This window comes from Strigops habroptila, chromosome 4, assembly GCF_004027225.2.
Source record: "Strigops habroptila isolate Jane chromosome 4, bStrHab1.2.pri, whole genome shotgun sequence".
Taxonomy (NCBI): Eukaryota; Metazoa; Chordata; class Aves; order Psittaciformes; family Psittacidae; genus Strigops; species Strigops habroptila.
Window position 1 is genome coordinate 7,245,161 of NC_046358.1, and position 21,765 is coordinate 7,266,925.

The following is a 21,765-nucleotide window of genomic DNA, read 5'->3' on the forward strand; positions in this document are numbered from 1 at the left end:
AGGATTCTCCCCGGCCAGCCCTGCTCGCGCGGCTCGAGCCAATCCTTTTCCAGGCGTGTGCCCTCCCCGGGACCAATCAGAAAGGAAAGCCTTGGAGGCGGGAGGCCAGCCTCCGTGATGGACGGCGCTGCTGGCCAATCACTGCCCAAACTGGACGGCTGATGCATTGGTGCAGCACCCAATAGGCTTGCGGCCGGAGTAGGCGGGCCCGGCGTCGCCGGGCGCTGCGAGCCCCCCGTCGGGTGGCCGCGGTGAGGAGGGGAAGATGGCGGAGTGAGAGGGAGAGGCGGAGGGGCCGGGGCCGGCTGCGGCCCCGCGGCCTGGGCCGCGCTCAGGTGAGTGCGGTGGGGAACAACGACGACCTTGGGCGCGGAACCGCACCCAGCCCGGTGCCTGGTGCCCCGCTCCCTGATTGGGTTGGGGCCGGGTGCCCGCGCACCCGCCTCCCCGTCCTGCTCCGTGATTGGGCTGGGCCTGGGCATGTTCGCGCCCGCCGCTTCCTGAGGCGGGTGGTGCCCGCCGCCCAGCGCCGCGGACTCGGGCCGGGCCGGGCAGCGCAACTGCGCGGCTGCCCGCCCGCCTCACCCGGCAGCGCGGCCTCCGCTCCGGGGCGGGGGGCCGAGTGTGCGTGTGAGGGTCCGTGAGGTGACGGCCGGCGCCAGGCGGGGCGCGGCGGTGGGAACGTGGCCCTTCGAGCCGCCCGGAAAAGTCCGAGTAACTTCGGAGCTGGGGCGAGGCCGTGAGCGGGTGGGCAGCGGTGCGGGGCTGCAGCAGATGGCTGGGAGGGGAGAGCCTGCCTCCCGCCCAGCAGAACCTCCGGCCGAGCTGGGAACAGCCGGAACGCGCTTTCGGCGAACAGCTGCCGCTCACAGCGAACGTGGAGACGAGAACCCAAAATGTACCATCCGAAATTAGCCTGTTTGTCTCCGGCTGCAAGCATAGCGCTGGGTACAGTTACTCTTCTGTTATAGTTGTTATTCCTGGAATCTGTGTGCTAAATGGATTTGACTAATCTGAATAGTTTTATCCTTCTTTTCTGATGTCTTTATGCCATAGTGACACAGACGTGCACAAAGGGGGTGGCTTCTGTGTCGTTTGACAAAATCAGAACGTGCGAGTGGTCTGTGGCACAAAATAACTTTTATGGAGAGTGGGGAGAATATAGAGGAATTGATTGTAGCCTTATGAGTTCGTGGGATTGTTGGTAATGAGACAGAAAGGATTTTACACGTGATGAAACGTATAAAACCAGTGTCTCTCATTTCCATGTTAGTAACGTGCGCGTCAGGTATGCCATGAATGTTTCAGAATTGTTGGAGGTATTTTGTGCTATGGAATGGAACTTTGTTTAAATTAACAAAAGGAGGGGAGGCTTCTTACTGAAAACAAAAGGCTTACTGTCATAGCATGAGATTCCTGATGTTCTGTATTTGATAACAAACCTTTAAATCTCAAGTTTGTAATAGAATTCGAAGTGACTGCATTTTCAACGTGCATGTCAGGTAAAAGTGAAAAATGGAGGTAGTTAAACGAGAAGCTTGGTTTTAGATCATGTGGAAACGTGGTGTGTTATCTTACGTGATGTAATAATAGATTAGTTGTTTGTAACTGGTGAAATAACTCAAAAGAAATACGGTGAGTGTGTTTGTCACAACCAGTTCCAAAAGCAGTAGCTGCTCATGAGAAAAATTTCCCAGGCCATGAGTTACCAGTTTCATGTGCTGTATTATTCACATAGTAACAATAATAGCAGCTTATGAGCAACGTAACATTAAGGCATAGTAAGGCTGCTACTGATGAGTATTCCTCCTGATGAATAGTCTGTGTGTGAATTGTTAAAATATACCAGGGGAATTTGCCTTTGGCATATTGCATATAAAGATAATTCTGCTTTATGTGATCATTAAAAGAATAATAACCAATTAGCTTTCTTTCACAGGAAGTTGGATGCTATTTTTGCATTAAGTAAATTCAGTCGGATTAATATTTGTTCTGAAATGCTTTGCATGCACAAGAGCTGCGAGAAGTATCTTCAAAAGACAAAGCAACAAAAAAAATCAGAGTTTTCTGTTACTCTGGTCTATGTCAGATCAACTATTGCTGTATGATCTTGTGCACAGCGCTGTGAAGCTGCACGAGCAGGGTTTGCATCTTACGATGGTGACCCGTCGTTCAGGGGTGTCAAAAACCGTGGGCCAACGAAGGGTAAAAATTCTGACCGAGCCTGCGAAGAGTCGAGAGTATCTCTTGAGCGCCAAGATCCCTTGTAGAGGACAGGGGACACATCAGCTGGTGGGTCCTTAGATCTTCTGGCCTCTTCCTAGGCTGGCTTCCATTCTAGGTTTCAGATATGCCTTTGTGTACCCTTTTGGAGGTGATAGTGGTCTGTGTCTCTACCACCCCACTCTGTGGATAACCAGGGTTCCTTATCTCCAGATCTCCTGGGATCTTGATGAGCTGCTAACCTTATGCTGTTTACACAAGGCTTTTGAGAGCCCTGTTCCTATTCTATGTTCCTTTTGGCACCTTCACACTCAGGCACTCCCTTTCTTAAGGGGGCTGGAGCACCTCCGTGTGAAGAAAGGCTGAGAAAATCTGGACTGTTCAGCCTGGAGAACAGAAGCTGCGTGGAGACCTCAGAGCAGCTTCCAGTGTCTGAAGGGAGCCTATGAGGATGCTGGAGAGGGACTCTTCATCAGGGGCTATAGTGATAGGACAAAGGGGTAATGGGTTTAAGCTTAAATAGGAGAGGTTCAGGTTAGGTATAAGGAAAGTTCTTTCTCCAGTCACCCCAGTCTTAGCCTTTCTATTACAGTTCTCTACATTGGGTTTAGATGACTTGTTAAAAGTTAGTTAGAAAGTGGAAGGAGCACAAAGACAGCTGATTTTTTTGCAGGACTCTAAGTTACTTCTACTGTATTTTGTGCTTCTGATTTAAGCTTTTGTCATTATCAGCTTTTCAGGTTAAATTTGACCCTTTTTAAAGCATGGGAAAGACCTTAGTGGAGTTGTGGTCTGGAGCACTTTCTGTATGTTCACACATCACCACAGTTAACTTTCAAGTTTTCCTGTCTTGGTCTTTTTACCTAAACCTGCTTCCAGATCTTTCCTTCCTCACATACTTCTCAGGCTGTAGGGAAGAGAAATTATCTTCTATGTCCCTGTTAAAACTGCTTATCTCCTGGAGCATTTGCATATGTGGGAGAGAAAAATAGTATTTTGGAAAGCTGGATTTGGTGGATCTGAGTTTTTCCTGACCAGTGTAATTAAAACTAAAGGTACCTTAAAAAGGAGTGTGTGGGGTGGGGTGAAACTTGGTAGCATAACTGTAAGCTGTTGATTTTAGTATAGTTTCCAATCCTGTGTACTGATTATGTCAGAACATTGACTTTTTGTCCTCTTTTCTTTTTTCCCCATTGGTGCATTGGTAATAGGGCATGTGGAGCTATACAGAAGGATAAATGCTGCCATTTTGCTGGTAAATTTATTCATGAGATACTACTTCATCTCTTTTTGGCTTTGAAATTCCTGAAGTTAAGTTGCCTGTATCCAAGAAGTTGTCTATCTGAATGTGAGATTTGAAGTTCGTGGAAACTAACCTTTAGTTATGGTAGTTAAAAAAAAAAAAAAAATGGGCAATAGGCCAAAACTTAATAAAAATAATACTTTCTGAACCCTTATCAGAAAAAGATTATATGATATATTTTTGAGTTATAATAATATATAATTGAGTTTTCATAAATATTTCATGTCCTAGTTCAATAGATAGTATGTTCAGGAAGGTATGAAACAAGAAAAATAGTCCTTTTTTTTTCTTCCTTCATAATTTTCACTAGCTTTTAAGTGTAGAGTTGATCTTGTCACCATCACTTTCAGTGCCTGCTGATTTTCAGTAGCCTTGATTTATATCCAGTTGCATTTGCAAGTTCTGTTGGTACGAGTGTGAACTCTGCTCCCACACAATCTATGAAAGTCTGATAGAAAGTATATCAAGCAAAGCAGTTAAAACCCAGGGCATGCAAAGGCAGTGAACTTGTTATAATGAAAATTAAAAATAAAGTAGATTAAAGCCAACTAAATTTCAGTATTGGATAAACCATTCCTTTGTATGAGTTGCTTTAAGTGTCACCTCCTGCTTTCTTATAATAAGCCTTACTTTAATGTTTAGTTTAGTTAATTCATAGTTTTAGAACAAGTGAAAGAAAACCCAACTTTTCAAAGATTGGCCTTGGGAATTGTTTCTGTTCTGATAAGTAAGTTTGGGAGAGTTCCTGATAGCTGTTCCTTATCAAATTAGTTGGTTTGTGAATCATTTGCTGTTTGTTCCTCAACCTCTCAAAGCTGAATAGTGCTTGGCAGGCGCTTGAGGGAGGATTTGAGTAGGAAGGGTCAGAATTGACAAGACAAGAATGGAGTAACTACCCTGAAATCCAGGGCTAGGGGTTATCTGTGGATTTTCTGAAGGTGTAGGGCCCTGGTGCTTGCAGAAATGCTATTGTGCAGGAGGTGCTTTGGTGAGGATACTGGGAGGTTTTAATAGCGTAAGTCTTGTGTGATGAAATAGCTCTGCCTGTAGCAATCCATTATTCTTGCAGTTAGGTTGTCTCCTCAGCATCCTGGAGAACAGTCATTATGCTTCCTTGCTACAGTGGTTTGTTATTAATGTGAAAGAATTTCTTGCCTTACTGGAGGCTGAAATTGTGTCTAAGTTCCTATGAAATGTGTGTCTGTTGATGATAGCTTACCATAACAAGGGCATTTATCTTCAGAATATGCACAATTAAAAAGTTATTTTGGTAGTGATGTATATTTCATGCTCCAGGGATAGTGTGTTGAGCATGGGCTGTACGCTGCTCTCAATAAGTAGAAACCAAGAAATTCCAGGGAAAAAGGGAGTTCAGTACTGTGTAAACTACATTCTCTGGAATGAATGACAGGCATGATTTTATTCCAGGAAGCAGAATGGTTTCTGAACAAAAGCCTTTCAGGCATGTGCACCTGGAATACTGTGCTCAGTTCTGGGCCCCTCACTACAAGAAAGACATTGAGGTGCTGGAGTGGGTCCAGAGAAGGGCAGTGGAGCTGGTGAAGGGTCTGAAGCACCAGTCTGATGAGGAACGGCTGAGGGACCTGGAGGGGTTTACTCAGGAGAGGAGAAGGCTCAGGGGGGATCTTATCGCTCTTTACAACGATCTGAAAGGAGGTTCTAGTGAGGTGGGGTCGGTCTCTTCTCCCAGGTAACAAGTGATAGTAGGTAGTGGCTTCAAGCTGTGCCAGGGGAGGTTTAGATTGGATATTAGGAACTATTTCTTCATGGAGAGTGTGCTCAGGCATTGGAACAGGCTGCCCAGGGCAGTGGTGGAATTGCTGTCCCTGGAAGTGTTCAAAACTCAGTGACATGGGTTAGTGGTGGCCTTGGCAGTCCTGGGGTAATGGTTGGACTTGATGATCTTAAAGGTCTTTTCCAACCCAGTTGATTCTGTGATTCTGTATGCTTCCCTCCAGCCTGTTTGTAATTCAGGTTTGCTCTCCTGGGTCTTCCCTACTTGGGCCCAATTCACTCCACCATCCTTTTCCTTAACTAAAGGAAAGGGGTGGGTATAATAATTTGAAAAGTAACATCAATATTTTTTCTGTAGAATGTCCAAAACCATCAACTGGTTCCTGGAAGGTGCAGCTAATCTTTTGTGTCTTGTGCACATAATCATGTATGAACCGAATAGCTTCCTAGATGCAAACTTAATTTCGTTTGTTCATCTCTCTCTAGGCTCAATGAAGAGAATGTGGATTGATCAAAAATAATGGTGAGTAAAGCCATAGGTACTAAGTATCAGGTACTAAACTTGTCAAGTTTGTTGGTTGATTTAGGGTTTTTTTAGGTTTTTGGTTGGTTGGTTTGGTTTTTGTTTTGTTTCTGTCCAAAGAAATCAGTCATTGAGATTTTAGTATTTCATAGGATACTTCCAGAGAACTGGAATGTTGCCACAGTGCCAGCTTTCAGCTTGGCCTTCTCTTGAAAGAACCTTGATCTGTCTATATATTCTAACAGGAATAAATGCTTTAAAGTTAGACAATTCCTGTCCCATGATATCATTTTGCTCTGCTAAGAGACACTAATTGTGTAACTGTATTAACTTGGAGTAGTTATCTTAAAAGTTGTATTTGTTAAACAGTAGGATTGGAAGAATGATAACACAAACAAATGTCAATTATCAAACAGGAAGTACATTCAAAATGTCTAAGGATGATCATCAACTTGTGGTGTTTTAATTTTTTATTTTCTTTTTCCATTGAATGAAATAAAGATATTTTGGTAGTTAAGATGTGTAATGCAGTGCTATATTCTGTTCTCAGCTCTGCCACAAACTTTTGGCATGTTTTGTTGCTGCTCTCCAGGTCTGTTTTCCCTCATCTTCGTCATAAGAATAAGACTTTCCCAACAGTGTGAGCATGGATGGTCGAGCTCATGATCAGCTGAAGTATTTGAGTGCCTCAGAGAGAACGTGATGGTGATGTGTGCTCTATTTCCATTTTCATAATCTACTCTTCACTTTTAACATAGGAGTTGAAAATTGTCATGGGAAGATTATTTCTGAACTTGATCAACTAAAGGGTTAAGGTAATTAGAATAAGGTAAGAAATACAGACAGAGAAGAGAGGAAGGGGTTACAAAATACACTGTATCCTCATGTTCTTGTATGTGAGAAAGAGAAACCAAGGGAAAAAATTCTCTTTCACGTCTCTCGTTGTAGTACAGGAGAATGATAATAAATATACCTGGCACTAGGTATGCAGGAGCACATGCCTGTTTCCTTCCAAGCCAGCCTGGCATCAAACTTAAAGCAAGAAAACAAAAATTATGTCTTAACAGCTACTGTGACTCGGTGATACAAGGTGAGTGTCACTGTGAAAGGCCAGGAGATCAGGCAGAAGATGAGTTACTGAAGTATATCTGCGCTGTGGATAAGTGGGGAAAAATGAGTAAAAGTAAATACCTGATCTGTGTGATCTTACAACTGTCATTAAGTGCTTTTTTCCTCTACAGCACTGACAGTTTCGTGGTCAATTAGGGGATAGTTTAGGGATAGTTATTTCTTTGAATTGTGACCTGCCATAGCAGAACATACTCTGTGTGCAGGCAGTGTGCATTCAGGTGCTTCCTCAACATTGTGATGCTGTATGTTGGAGCCACAGTTAAGGAGCCCTGTACCTAATTAACAGTGGTATGTTTTGGATGCATTGCTCCTGAGTGAGCGTAGAGTTCAGTGTTTCTGTAGCATTTCCTTAGACAGTTTATGGAGATCTACAGTTACATAAAGAATCTTGGAGCAAGGGATTATTGCAGGTTGGGAAGCCAGCTAATTTTGTCTATTACAATTAGGCTTTTAAAGTAATGAACCAGTAGGCATGTTAATGTTGAGTGTATTTTATTCTGATTGCTAAACTACCTCTCCTTTTTATTTTGGGATTCCAGATCCTCTCCTGACATTCAAGAAGGTGGTCCTGTTGCTTGCTCGTAGGCTGTGAAGTGTTGATGTTTCTCTTCTAGCAAGCAAAAACCTGTCCTTCGCTTCCATGGAGCTGAACGAACAAAGATCTCTCCACTTCCTGTTTCAACCATCTCACCCAACATTTGATTCACCAGATGACTTCTCCCACAGAAGTACCCCATCATTTTATCAAAACTCAAAAGCAGAGTAACAGAAATCAGCATTTGTTTCCCTGAAGAAATGCCTTCTGTGCCAGCTCTTCATCCAGCTCTTAGCATTCTGTTTTAAAATAAGAATTGTTTTGTAATCAGGTGCAAGTGGAAGCTGGTGTTCTTCACTGATATCTCCTGCTTCATTTTAGGAAGGTTAAGTACTTCACTGTGTTATATTGGAAGTCCTAGCAGATAAAGTGTCTGCATGCATTGCTGTGTTGAACTGTCTTGACATGCTTAAAAATTTGCAGTAGGAAAACCAGAATGTATTTTCTGCTCTGACATGAGGAAGAAACTTGCCAAGCAGTTGGAGACATCCCATACAGGTATTTTCTAGTCCAGGACCCAGGCTTGACTTTGTAGATAGATGTCTTTGATGTCAACTTGCATAAAGCAGCTAATGCAGAGGAACAAATGCAGAATCACCTTGTCTATAGTGTGTAAATGCATTGTCCCAGTCTGTGATCAAAATGTGTATTTGCATGTCTAAACCTATGTAAGTGCTGGATATGAAGAGCTTTCACCAGAAGGAGAAATTACTCTGCACCATTTCATTTTTAGCGAAGAAGAATGAAGCTTTAAAGGCCTCTGGGGTAACACGATAATGATTAGGTTTATGTTAAATCATTCGCCCTTCTGTCTTTTTATGAATCCTTAGCAGCAAAAGGAAGAAAACCAGGAGCATATGGTAGAAGAGATGGGGCAGAAACTTCTTTCTTTAAGAAATTAACTTCTGGTGGGATGGAAGAGACCAGAGAGGTGAAGTCGCAGTTTATCCACTTGGCTTCCTTGGCGCAGTTTGAGTTTTCCATACTGCTGATGGAATCAGTTTTTTGATTCTTCTGTGACTGAGAACTGACATGACCTGTATGTTACCACCTTTAAGGTAGGAACAGGCCCAAAAGAACAGGCTGTTACCACGTAAGAGGGATGATTTGAGAGAAAAGAAATACTTAGGACAGGCCTTTTTTGGTTCCTCTTACTCTTTCCCAAACTAAGACGTAATCTGTTGTTCTTATGTTTACACAAGATTCTTTGTTTCCATCATTTGTGATTATATAGGATGTTTTCTGTTGTTCTGAGATGGGAGCCTATATTGGTTACATGTTCCCTGCTGTGGTATTATATATGGGAAGTAAGATTTCTTGGCGAAAAACCCCACAACTGGGATATGTATTCTATTCCACTTCAAATCTGGAGCTCTTCTTAGTGCACCTTATTCCAAGCTTGTGATTTAGCAAATGTGACTTACTAGCTTAAAGTAATATTTTCAAATCTGGATCAAATAAAGGTATATAGGTTCTGTTAATAGGTTTGGGGAGATAATAGAATCGTTGGGGGTGGGGGGTGGTGGTTTAGATTTCTTCTTTTGTTCTGTTTTGCCTTTTAGAAAACTGCTGGAGAGAGTCAGACAGCCTGAAAGTGGCTGACAAAGCCGACGACTGAAATCCTTAAATCTTAATGATTGATTGCAAGGGCAGTATGCTGATATTTAAAATGTGGTCACATTTTATGGGACCAAGTTCCATATAGCAAAGTAAGGGCAAGTGTTGATGTCGATCCTCCTCTTCAGAGTTAAGTCTGTGTTTAGACTTGCATTGTAACAACACGATTTAATGACAGCTTTCCCATTTTTTGTGTCCATGAAGAAAAGAGCAGACATGAAAGTGGTGGGCAAGACACCGCCTATCAAAGTAATGCCAACTGTAATGAGCACTAAAATTTTGTGTAACATTGCAATGAGCTGTTCGATCACAGTCACGTTGGTCTTGATGAGGCAACCACCAGCTTGGCCTGACTTTTAAGAACATAGGATTGCTGAACATGGTCTGAATTTTCTGGCACTGGAGGCAAGTAGAAAAGCACACTTCCTTTTAAGGCCTCCTTTTGTTGAAACCAGTGGGATTTAAAGTAGATGTCTGTAGAAGCAGGATCCTTCTCTAAGTGATGGAAAATACTGTCAATGTCATAGGATTGTAAATGGTTGGGAGGTATCTGGTGGAAGAAACAGCTGATTTTAGATTTGGGAATTTCCTTTTCTTCCTTCTGGTGTTAGGGCTAGCAGTTGTTTCTTGCATAGCTTGATGACAAAATAACTGGGGGACAGGAAGGTATTTTTGTTTCCTGTGGACATGTACAAAAACAAAGCATCTGTCTGACTGGAGAGTAGACACTTTAAGCTCTTTGATTTATTTTTCCATAGAAATAACCCTCACCATTTTGTAACCCTGCATTGTAACAAAAAATAGAATTGCTGACTTTTCCTGACTCTTCTCCATAGCAATGTTAACATCAGTTTTCCAGTTTAATTTTAGAACATAATATTTCTAGCAGGCTAAGGATCTGTGGCTTTCACGGAAGTCATACCCATGCATGCCCAGAAGACCCCCACTGCCGTACATTTCTGGCCAGCACCTTTACAAAACTGCTGTGTTGGGAAATGCTGCCTCAGCCTACTTTTTATTGTTCCACTTTTTTTCTCTGTGTTGGTTGGAAATCTTCCCATGTGAAACATGACAAAAACAAGGGGCGTGTGCAATAGAACATATATATATACATATATATATTTTAATACTTGTGGACAAAATGATGTTACAAGTTGTTTGAAAACAACAAAATCACCAATGTCTTCCATTTTGAGATGTGTATAGTTCCATAAGCATTAGTGCTTTGTAGCAAACTGTAGTGCCATGTTAGGATCAGTGCATGAGCCTAGTAGTATTTTTACAATTTGAGTGACAAATTTATTAATAAACAGTGATAATAATGTAATTAACAATAGAAAGGATACAATAGAAATGTCACAAACATGGTCTAAACATGCAGTATCCTCCCTTTGACAATGGCAACGCTATCTTTAGAAATGAATGCCTTTACCTGATGGGCTTCATAGAATCATAGTTGACTTTGTGCTTTTAGTCTGTCTGTTCAACTGCAATAGTAAGCTGCTGTATGTAAGCATCCAGGATCCTCATCTATATCGGTGGGATTCTTTTTAGTCTTTGTTTAAGGTGTTTTCTTTCATGGGCAGCTCTTGCAATTTTATTATTACCCATCCTGTGATTGATAGACTCAGAAACGTACAAATATGTTGATGAGTTTGTGTGCATTTTGTGCACATCTCTGCTACTGTGAGATCATCTGCAACAGCTCTTAGGTAATTTTTTCTTCAGCTATGACTATATAATCGTTACAACTAGTTAAACATTATCCTCATTATATAATAAGTTGATGGTTGCAAAATGCTTTCTGCCAGTTATGCGTAGAAGACTTTTATCCATTATTGCAGGAATGGGGAACCTTTTTTGACTGAGGTCCTGTTGAATCTTTTAATACCTGTGGTGGATCCTGCATTTACATACATCTTAATAAGAGAGATTGTAATAAGGTCAAGGGCTGTTGAAAAACAATATTGCAGACTGTATCTGTGCAGCAGGCTATCTTGAGCCTATGGGTCAGAGATTCCCCACCCCTGTATTATTGAGAATTCAATATCCTGTATTTTAGGTAACTTCCAGTGTTGCTTTCCGGCTCTAAGCTCAATTTTAATAATTTCTGTCTCTCCCTCTGCTTTTTTCAGAAAGAAAGTTTAGACCAGGGGAAGTCCAAATGGTTTAGCTCTCAGTGGGCAGCTTGGACTGGTCAAATAAGAGGCTGGTATGATTCCAGATGTCCGATGCTCTGTGGATGGCATCCTCTGATTTCCTAGGAGAAAGTCTTTTATTTGGTGACAGTATTGCTCTTCACCCATTTGTATCTTCTACAAGAACAAAATTCTCCTTCAGCTTAGAGAGGATACTGCATCTTTTTTTCCTGAGACCTGCCTGTAAATGGCCATTAGGGGGAGGGAGGGAATGGGTAGCTTGGTTTTGATATGATATATCTCTAAAGTGATTAATCAAGAAGCATGTACCTGGGTTCAAAACCAGTAACCCGGGCAGAGTTAATGTATGTAACAGGGAAAGCAAACAAACAAACCTCCCCAAACAAATCCAAACAACCAACCCTCTGCATCTAATAGATTTGCAAGAAAATTGGTCAGGAGGGCCATTTACAGCAGAGCTCTGGGGACCTTTGCTGAGAGTTAGTTTCAATGCTCTATGGAAGTAGCTGTACCATTGAATATAGTAGTTTTAGCGCTTGGGAGAATCATTTGAAAAATACCTCTGAAACTGGAATGCAAAATAGCACAGTATGTAGGGGGAAGAATCCCTGATGCAAACAAAGCCATAAGATGATTTAATAAGAAAATAGAACTTTAGTAGCAATAACTGTTTTGCATGTGATAGTAACTAACTTGCTTTAGCAAGACTGTACAGTAGAATAAGTGGGTAATAACCAAATAAGTTTGTGGCGCTCTGTGCTGCAGGGAGTTGCGTGAAGAGTCTCTTCCTGAGAACATGGGTGAATTCCTCTTACGTTCCTCTCATTCGAGGGAATTTAGCACTTGAATACTTTGTTAATGAACCTGAGATATATATATCTATAGAAAACAAAAAAGCTCTGTGACATGTCTGAAGCACTGCAGTGAGTGCTGGGGAAGAGCAGACAGGTCTTTTTGAGAGGATAGCTGAAGTTTCCCTATATTTCTTTCTCTTTTGTAGTCTAGCACTTCTGTTTCTCTGAGAAGAAACTAAACCCTTCCAAATACTGGAGCGTGAAGAGAACCTGATTCTGAAGTTAAAAGCTTTTATTGTGGGAAGTACTTCTTGTTTTCTTTGGTTAAAAAGACCAATCTGAGATGGTCTTTAAGAAATTAGAGAACACTTGACGCTCAACCCATTTGTGCAGCCCCAGCACAATTGTAGAGTTCTACAAATGTGGCTTTGCAGCAAAATAATTTTAGCCTTGCTAAACACTGTTTGAAACCATAATTGATTTCTGTTGATGCCTGAAGTTTTGCAGAGGCAAGTACTGTGGAGCCTCTGGTAAAGGCTTATTGATCTACAACTGTAGCCTCTGCACCCAGCAAAGTATTTGCTATCGCAGGGTTACATAAAAGAGCCACAGGAGTTCTAAAATGTTCATAGTTGATGCTGCTTTCAGTGTGGATAGGTAGAGACAATAGGGCCTAAGAGATAGTAACTCTGTTCAGAATACATTATTACATCAGAGGTTTGAATCTCTCTGGCTGGATTTCTTCTAGGAAGCTGAGGCAATTTGAAGTGTAACTTACTTACAGCTGAAAGGAAGCTTCTAATGTTTAGAAATTATGGAGGTGAAGCCCTTTGGCTCTTCAGAAGTTGAGAATGGGACTGTGAGGGCTGTGAGCATTTTTGCAGTATAAAGCAACCAAGATAAGCATGAGAATGTCTAAATTAAGTGTTGGATAATTTGTACTATGTGTATGAAAAGCTAATTGATCTGGAAAGTTGTAATCCGCTTAAATTCCAGCTAATGAATTATTGATCAAATTGGCAGCTGCCCATAGGGGACTTTAATTTGATTGTTATCTGCTTACATTAGAGAAATTATAAATTTATCTAGACTGTGGTCAGCAAATACATTTCCATAGTAATGAAAACACGGTCATTTTCCTGCTTCGGAAGTATGAACTTGTGGCTAAATAGAATTCAAGGGTTTCTTCATTCAGAGAACGGGAAAGGGAGAGGGGGAAGGAATCAAGACTCCTGTAGCCAGGCGAGCTGTCTGTCTATTCTTCCCAGATCAGCCTTCTTATAGTGGTATGTATTTTATTGTCTACTAGACTAGAAATCACTGTTCACAGCAGCAAAAGGAATCCCTTTGCGTTTCAGCTCTTGTAGTCTATGGCAGGACTTTTGCCCCAACCCCCTTGATTACACTGCTAAAACTGAATGGTGTGTTAGATGCTACCACATTTCGGTGTGGGATATCAAAGGTCTAGTGACCAGTACTGACATGCCTCTTAGCAGAGCTAAACCCAGATGATTACAAGTACGTGCTATTTCCATATCCATTAGTGCTGCTGCAGAAGGTCTAGCCAGAACTTGTGTTGGGAATTGCACCTTCAGGAATTGCACCTTCTCCAAGTAAGGATAATTGTCAAATTCAGGACAAAAAAGAAAGTCTTGCAAAGACTCCTGGATAGTGAGAAGAAAATGTACAGAGCTTCAGGACACTGACACGTTACACAAGGGTTACATTGTCAAGAGTTGGCAGTGGGTTTTGGGCAGAGAAGGGAAAAATATGGAAGAACAGGTTCCAGTGAATAATCAGTCTTGGAAATAACTACTTCCTGCATCCCTAGGAAACTGTCTGGTCTTCCTCCAAAACTAATGTTGCTGTTCAGATACAGAGCTGCATAATGGCAGTTCAAATACTGAATGTTCCAGCATTTTGCCCCTGTACTGCTTTGGCTGGCACACAAAGGCCAACAGTTGAACCAGGGTGTCTGGTTTAACAGTGCAGAACACTTAACGATGGATTCTGATGTCTCTTCCCTTTCAGTCTGCTCTACACTTTCTCCTGAGTTTTGGAGAAGGTGTCAATGTTCATGATGTAGGCAGGGTGTGTTTCTGTGTCTGAGCCTATGTACCAGGTCATAATATAGGCAGATTCCCTACGGCTTTACAACATCTAAAGTTAAAGATAAAAAGTAATTTAGTGTTTAGTGTGTCCTATGTAAATCCTGTCTGCTTCTCTCCACTTGCCCTCCAAGTGAGCGTGCTTGCAGGTCAAATTAAAGGTGTCTAGTTCGGAATGACTTAGGCATGAAGAACTGCATGGAGAAACTGAAGGCAAGCGGCACAGGCCCACAAACCAGATCTTAGAGCTAGTATTCTAATTATGCATGATTCAAAATGTCTAGTGTAATGTAGTTATTACCAGTAAACTGAGATATGCATTTATACATAACGAAGCAATAGGAATTAATATACCAATAGCTTGAACTTCCTGCTTTGATTCTCAAATTTTGGGTTTTTTGGTTTTTTAGAGAATGTGCTGCCCCTGTAGAGAAAGGGGCAGAATGTATAGATAGGGACAGAAGCATGGCACCAAAACTGTAAATCAGGAACCAGGATCAGCAGAACTCGCCTTTATAACCTCTTGTCTGGTTCATAGTAGTGCCCTGAGCATGTAAAAAGCAGGGCATGGACTAAGCATGTTTAGGGGCGAGATGAGGTTTCTCACCTGCTGCAGCTGTAGCAAGGAAAAGGGTGCAGAGTTTCTTACAAGGTGCAGGGGGGAGGAACTGGTGAGGGGAAAAAAAACAACAAACAAATAAGTAATGGAAATCACAGATTCAAATTGAGTGTAGTATTTCCCAGACAGTAAGGTCATAAGCTTGGTTGTGGTGAGAGAAATTATTTGAAGACTGAAATTAATAAGCACAGTACATATATTTCAGGTGTTGAATAGCTTTTTAATAGACAGTATTTTCAGGTAACTCTCTAGCCACATAGGCAGCTGTACTGAAGCATACTGGTACCAGCCAGCAATAATGGCACCTGCAGGAATGAACCTGAAAATACTGGTAATCTTCTTGTATAGTTCTTAAGTTCTTTAAAGAGATTTTTAAAAACAGTAACTGAGATTTGAGCACTGAAGGTCTTTATCTTCTGCAACACAGGTTGCAATAGTGGGGTTTTTTTCCTTTATTTCACTTACTAATAAAAGGGAATTTGGGTGCCATCTTTCTGTAGGCTTTTAGGGTGTTCTCTGGAATACTTCCCAAGTCCTTCAGTGAATAATGCAGTGAATTTCTGCTGGCAGTTTGAAAATAGAACATGTGGCATAGCCTACGTCACTAATACTTTTCCAAGTTTAAACTTGTATTCAGACACGTAGAATACTAGCTTTTAGTGCAGATTTCCATACTTCTAGCTTAGCTTAATTTTGTAGGTGGGCTTAACTTGTGCAGAACACTTCTCCATGTACAGGGGCACAGTCCTCTTAAATAGCAAGTGTCTTGGAGGAAGAAATTGTGTGTCAAGTTAACTCCTGTTCATGCTTCATAGCCAACCATCCACAAAGCACCGTGATTTGGGTTAGAATGGGGGTTGTGTTTTTCTCATGAATGTTCTTTCTAGATTTAGAAGAATTGCCAAATGAAGCTAGGAATGTTCTAAGAGAAGATGACTATTTAATGGCATCAGAAGTTAGACTAAATGAAATCCTTGGAGCCAACTTCTTCAAGCAAAAAGGGAATTTGTAACACAAGTTTAGCTCAGCAGTAAACCATGGTCACCTGCTTCTTAGTGGGTATTCTTTAGAACACTTTGCATGCTTTTAAACTTTCATGTTTTCTTTTGTGTGGTGAGTAAGCAGTTGTATCCTTTGTTAATGCTTATTCCCCTCAATATAAAACCTGGGAATAAGCTACTTTAGGATGTCAGTGAAGATTATCTCCTTTTCAAAAGCATGATACAACAGCAAAGGAGAAGTATTAGTGTTTAAAAATTACCTTAGTACTTAAAAAACAAGCTAGAAAATACTTCTTATGTTGAACTTCTGATGCTGTGCTCACATGGGTTATTATTGGTGTCACTAGGAACTACGTATTCCCATTGCACTTGTTTTACATGGTAACAGTGAAAGAATGTCTCCCTGCAAATTCTGATGTTTTTCCAAAAGGCAGCTTGCTTTTATATCTATGCATCTTTGAGGATTTCAAGATAAGATTTTATTCTTTTGACACTGTAAAGAGGAACTGTTTAAAAATGAACTTGGAAACTCTGCACCTGTATACAAATTTTTTTAGCAATAAAGCAGCACAGGCTGAGAATGCACTAAAACTGGATGTGTCATTTGTTCAGAAGACAAATTAACCGACTTGCCATACACTCTGCTTCTGAGGTGTGTTTGTACTTGCTCTACCTGTGTCTAAACTCAACAATTTAGGCTGAACCTACAGGTCCAGCTGTCCCAGCACACTTCAGGCACAGGAGCCTCACGACTTCTCAGAAGGCAGCTAAAGAAAAGTTACTCTGCTCATACTAAGATGGGCAACATCTCAGATAAAGCTTTAAGGGCTGGTTTAGATGGTCACAGAAAGCTTCTTGCTTGCAGATTGGCCGAATTAATAAGCCCTTTAAAAAACTTTCATAGAAGTGCATTGTTTATTGTTTGGGCGACTCCATCTCTGAATAACTCCTCCTATGGCTGGCATCTCTCAACCTGCAGGGAAGCACAACTTCCCTTGCAGTTGGTGCCAAAATGCTGTAATGCAGCAGGACAGTGTGTCAGCTCAGGACAGTGCTGAAGAAGCCATGGTTCCCAGCCCTGCTACGACCCTTCCAAAGCCTGTTCTGGATTGCTAACCCTTAAGCTAGTTTATAGAAGGTTTTCAGTATGATTGTTACTTCAGTAGCCTGTTCAATCACCTTTGTTTTATTTTCTAGTTATTTTTGTCTCCAGATTCCAGAGAAGACAGCTCTTGGTAAGGCCTGACTTGTTTTCTAAGTGGCTCTATTCACTTAAATAGAGAATCCATCCTTCCCAAGCCAGACTGGCCCTGGCTGCATTTAAAGCTGGAATGCATTTCTCCAGATGCCTGGTTAGTGGAAATTAGGTCCTACACTAGAATAGGAACAATAAATAATCACTGATCAACCATAGCTTAAGAGGAATTTGAATCTGGGACAGGCTGTGGGATCAAACACTGAATCTTTCAGGAATAATAGTTTATAAGCATCACTTAAACTACACATGTAGGTTTAAGTTAATATAGCAGTAATGTTCATTTCAAGTTACTGAAGAGAATGCATTTGTGTGGCTTATTTCTTAAAAGAGAGAAAGAACAGGAGGCCCTTTAGCAGTGCCTCAAGTACCAGATGTAGCTTATGAGCCACTCTACCAACAGCTACCTGCCATTAACACTGTATCTCTATGAAAAGGAAGGACAAGAACTTTAGATCTCTGTAAGAATGTTCAATTTGTAATAGCTCCTCTTGAATATCATCTTGTTAGTATGTTTTGTATGTTCCAGAAACGTTATTTTTGTATTTCAAAGGCTGGTTTTCCTCCTGAAGTCATTAGAGAGAATCACTGTGAAACTGTCAGAGTGATGTGCTGCATGGGTGAGCTATTCATTTTTCCAAGCATATCTTCAGGATGTCAGATATTCAGGTGTTCCCCTTAGACTGAAGGGACGCACTTAAGCATCAGTTCTTTCCGTGCAGAGATAACGTGACACATCAACCCTCAAAGCTGTTCTGGTGCGTTAGTTCATCATAAGGAATAAACTCAGCAGAGATGCAGAAACAACTGCAGCAGTTCTTGAAATGGGGTATTAGCTGACCCTGACTATTGCATATCCTCACAGTAGCCCAGCTGCATCTGATGCAAAGCTCTGCTCTTCTGCCCATTGGTTTTTTTCTCCAGTTTCTCCAGCTTCTCAATCAGTGATTCCATGCGAGTGTGGGTCTCCACAAGCTTTTCCTTCAGCTAGAAAAAAAAAGAACTAAGATATTAAGACTGCAACAGAGAAATATCCTAACACTGGATCTTTGAATGATCTGCACCCCTCTTGCAGTGGTTGTAGAGCAGTTGGCTTTCAAGATGGAAAATTATACTGGGCTTTAATCTCTATACTGCATGTCTAGTCCAGCCAAAACTGGCACCCAAATCAGGCCTGTGCTACAGAGAGACAGATGAATGTGTGGCAGCATAGCCCCTTTCAGAGCTGTATGGAAATACTCAAGGAGACAGAGCTGCTGGAACCTTTTTACGAGCAATCCAATATTCCCTAACTCATGTTTTCACACAGACAGAGACCTTGACAGTCTCAGGACAGGCTGTTTCATCATTAGCTTAGGGAAACAGATGGACAGTCCTTCAAAAATGCCATTTCCAGAGGCTGGGGTTTAAGTTAACACATTAAAAGCACAAGAGGAAAATCCTGCTGACATTGTGTGTCAAAAAGCAAAGACCAGATTCTTGTTAATGAGCAAACTCTCCACAGTTACATGATTTGTGTTTGCACTCAAGAACTACTATTGTTTTACTTAAGAATAAGCTTTAAGTCTTGCCTTTCTTTTAGCCTCACTTGACCTGTAAAAATACTCTGATCTTACAGCAAGACACTGGAAGATGACTTTAAGGAGGGCAAAACTCAAGAAATGCCACGGGCCCATTTCCATGCTTAGAGCAGAAGCTAAAAAGAAAAGAATTTAAGAAACAAGCATGTGAATATCAGACACATGTGAATACCGGATACACTGGCTGTCTCCCACATGCAGGAGCTTTATTTGAGCTATGGGACAGACAATTCAGTAAGACAACAACTAACCAACTTACAGAAAAACGCATCCAATTTAAACACCCAAAAAAGAGGGAGGTTCTAGTGGTGCCTCTGAAGCTACAGTAAACGCTGCCATGCTGCTTTGAGCTCACATAGCCTTGAATACACCTTCCAAATTAACAAATTGCTGTTCTTTAAAGTCTCCAATGGTGACTGATCAATTCCAGGCACAACACAAGTAGGTTGAGGCGTCCCTGCTCATGGCAGGAAGGTTGGAACTAGATGATCTTAAGGTTGTCTCCAACCCAAACCATTCTATGGTTCTATGATACTTGAACAAAGTCTGTCTAAAAGATTCTTGGGCTTTTTTCTTTTCAAAGTATAGAGATAAAAGTGTGCCATACACACTTTGGCAAGAAAGTAGCTAGAACCGGATATGTTTTGGAGATAAGTGGTTCTAGAAAATGTTTGGCATGTCTCACACACTTAAGTCAGTCACTGTGTTATACGTCACTATTTTCTCCATCTTATGCACTTAAAACTGTATCAATATTTTTGGACTAATATAAAAAAATACTCCTTTTAATATTTTCCATACAAATGAATGTAGAAACCTTACATGTTGCATTTGTTCCCTTAAGGTCACAGTAGGAAAATTCACCTTAGAAGCTTCTACTACGATGTGGGATTTTAAGAGGTAACTGGAAAACAAAAGAAGAAACAAAACCAAGAAAAACAATTAAAGCACCCATAGCTGAATTCATTGTTTAGACAGATTATTTAAGATGATTTTAAAGCAGATAAAAAGTTGTTGCCAAAAGTAGTCAATACACTATGAAAAGATTAAAAACATAACAAGGGTTTTACTTGGAAATCATAAGATCCTCTCATCACCAGCTATAATTTTCAGTTACTACAGTCAAGTCCTCAGTCTATCATGGAACTACTTTGACACCTTATGTTAGCTTAGTGAATCTGGAACAGAAGATTTCAGTATTGCAAACCTTGATGTTACATGAGGATAAGAAGCACAAGTCAAATGGAGTCAGGCCAACACCAACAATTAAAACCAGAGGATATTGCAATCCCACATCAATGCGCTCGGTCAAAATGAGCTGTAGATTAGTTATAATGACTTACAAATTGCCATGCAACCACTGGCCATAAGAACAGAGCACGCTCACCAGAGGATGCTGTCCTTGAAGAAACAGAAGAGGCCTCGGAGATACGCCAGGTCCCTGGGGGCAGAATAAAGAATGAAGCCCACGATCAAGCCACACAACCGACAGGCCAATGTGTTGTAAGCACTAAGAGGAGCAAGGGGAAAATAGTATTAAACAGAAGCATCTGAAACCATAGATACAGCACGCTTGTGAGAAGACAGCAAACCAGGGCATAATAATAATGCTTTCTCCTTAAAGAAATATTACATACAAAGAGAACATAAATGTAAAACGTTTGGGCATGTTGTGCAAGAAATAATCTCTGTAAGAAATGAAGCTGCAATTAAGGAAGAAAATAGATGTCTTATTATCACAGAGTGGTTTAGGCTGTAGTACTCAAAAGAAGATTTAACTGGTAAAACACCTGTGCCGGGTCATAGATGTGACATTTCCTCCTGATAAAACAGATTGTTACCTCATACAGAGAGAGGAAGGGGAAAAAAAAAAGGGAAAAAATAAAAAGCAAGTCTTATAAAGTTCCCAGGCCCTATAATTAGTAAAATACCCTTTAAATGCCATTTAAACAAACAGGTTCTGTAAGTCCTCAGGTGGTATTTACAGTCTTCCCATCAGACTAACCCGAGTTATCGAGCCTGTTGATAACTGTAGGCTTGTGAACGGAGCAGCAGGAGATAATAATTTTCAGTACATATATATATATATATATATAAAAACAACAAACAACCAAACCCCGAAGAGAGATGCTTTAATTCAGGTAACAGACCTTCAAGGGAAGGAGAGAAGAGCCTCAAAGGCTTCTGCTCAAACGCTCCTTCCCACCACCAAAGGTTTGAGCAGCAGAACTTCTGATTCTGACCAAATGACAGCCGCGCACCCTCACGAGCTCCCTCGCTCCGCAGCGCACCCCAGCGCCGGCCCAGCCCGCTCAATGCCCCGCGGAGGCAGCTCCCGGCAGGCCGGTGCCCCGAGCAAGCGGTAGGCGAGCTACGCACCATCCCAGCAGGGCTCCCTCCAGGCCGATCATCAGCGAGTCCTTCGAGATCACGTCGTTTGTGACTCCTGAGGAGAAAGACGGACCCGCTGAAACCCGGACCCGCCGCACCAGCCACCCGCCGGCACCCCCAACCCGCGCCCCCAGGGCACCCCCCGCCCGAGGCGGGCACTGACGGAAGCAGATGAGGATGCCGAGCAGCTGCTCCTCCTGCGCGCACAGATGCAGCGAGTCGCCCAGCACCGTCCAGCAGCCGCGGCACTGGAACACGGCGCATGGCTCCGGCAGCGACACCGGCTCCGCAGCCTGCGGCGAGGAAGGCGGCAACACCTGGACCCGCGGGACAGCGGCGGGTGACGACGGCTGCTCCACAACGACGATGCTGCTGGGCTCCGGGTCGTGCAACACCTCCCCCAGCTGCCGCCGCACCGCCATCTTCTCCCGCCCCGCGCTCGAGCGCCGCGCCCGCCTTCCCAATTGGAGCGCGCTTCACGGGTCTGCGCTGCCATTGGTCAGGGCTTGCGTCAATCCTCATCGCCTGCGACTATTGGGAAGTGGGCCGCACCGGGTCATTCCATCGCCCAATCACGCAGGGGAAGGCGGGGCTTTCCCTCGCCTGGAGCGCCTATCGCGTTTAAACAATAGAAGCGCTCCCCGGTAGCCACGCTGCTATTGGTGGTATTCCTGCCCATAGTCCCAACCCCTCTGCCTCATCCAGCCAATG

General features: G+C 42.2%; 2 protein-coding genes across 6 annotated transcripts in view; one reads left to right on the forward strand and one right to left on the reverse strand.

Moving 5' to 3' along the window:
* Nucleotides 1-16,413, forward strand: part of CHP1 (calcineurin like EF-hand protein 1) — a 36,214-nt gene extending 19,801 nt beyond the window's left edge. Inside the window, exons 7-9 of one of the 4 annotated variants that reach the window (XR_003990830.1) lie at nucleotides 5,768-5,804; nucleotides 6,389-6,619; nucleotides 7,475-16,413. The gene's annotated coding sequence lies outside the window, so the exon portion shown is untranslated. The remainder of the gene's footprint in view (nucleotides 1-5,767; nucleotides 5,805-6,388; nucleotides 6,620-7,474) is intronic. The other 3 variants (XR_003990832.1, XR_003990831.1, XR_003990833.1) reach the window with 3 other exon arrangements.
* OIP5 (Opa interacting protein 5) lies at nucleotides 14,002-21,483 on the reverse strand. 2 transcript variants are annotated; one of them, XM_030481590.2, is made up of 5 exons: nucleotides 21,218-21,483; nucleotides 21,043-21,109; nucleotides 20,051-20,173; nucleotides 19,528-19,567; nucleotides 14,002-18,070 (listed from the first exon to the last, which is right to left on the reverse strand). In XM_030481590.2, exons 1-5 carry the CDS (start codon nucleotides 21,474-21,476, stop codon nucleotides 17,930-17,932), a joined length of 630 nt encoding a protein of 209 aa, XP_030337450.1. In that variant the 5' UTR covers nucleotides 21,477-21,483; the 3' UTR covers nucleotides 14,002-17,929. The 2 variants fall into 2 exon arrangements, with proteins under 2 accessions (XP_030337450.1, XP_030337449.1); XM_030481589.1 differs by having other exon boundaries at nucleotides 19,486-19,567.
* Between the last annotated feature and the right edge of the window lie 282 nt (nucleotides 21,484-21,765).

Bases quoted from the DNA above. Each gene is read 5' to 3' on its own strand.
- OIP5 (XM_030481589.1), bottom strand. From the start codon at position 21,476: ATGGCGGTGCGGCGGCAGCTGGGGGAGGTGTTGCACGACCCGGAGCCC. The intron at 19,568-20,050 runs GTGAGCGTGCTC...TTTGTTTTCCAG, and splicing joins TTCAAGGACAGCATCCTCTG to TTACCTCTTAAAATCCCACA. The intron at 18,071-19,485 runs GTAAGGTTTCTA...TTTTTTTTCTAG, and splicing joins TAAGGGAACAAATGCAACAT to CTGAAGGAAAAGCTTGTGGA.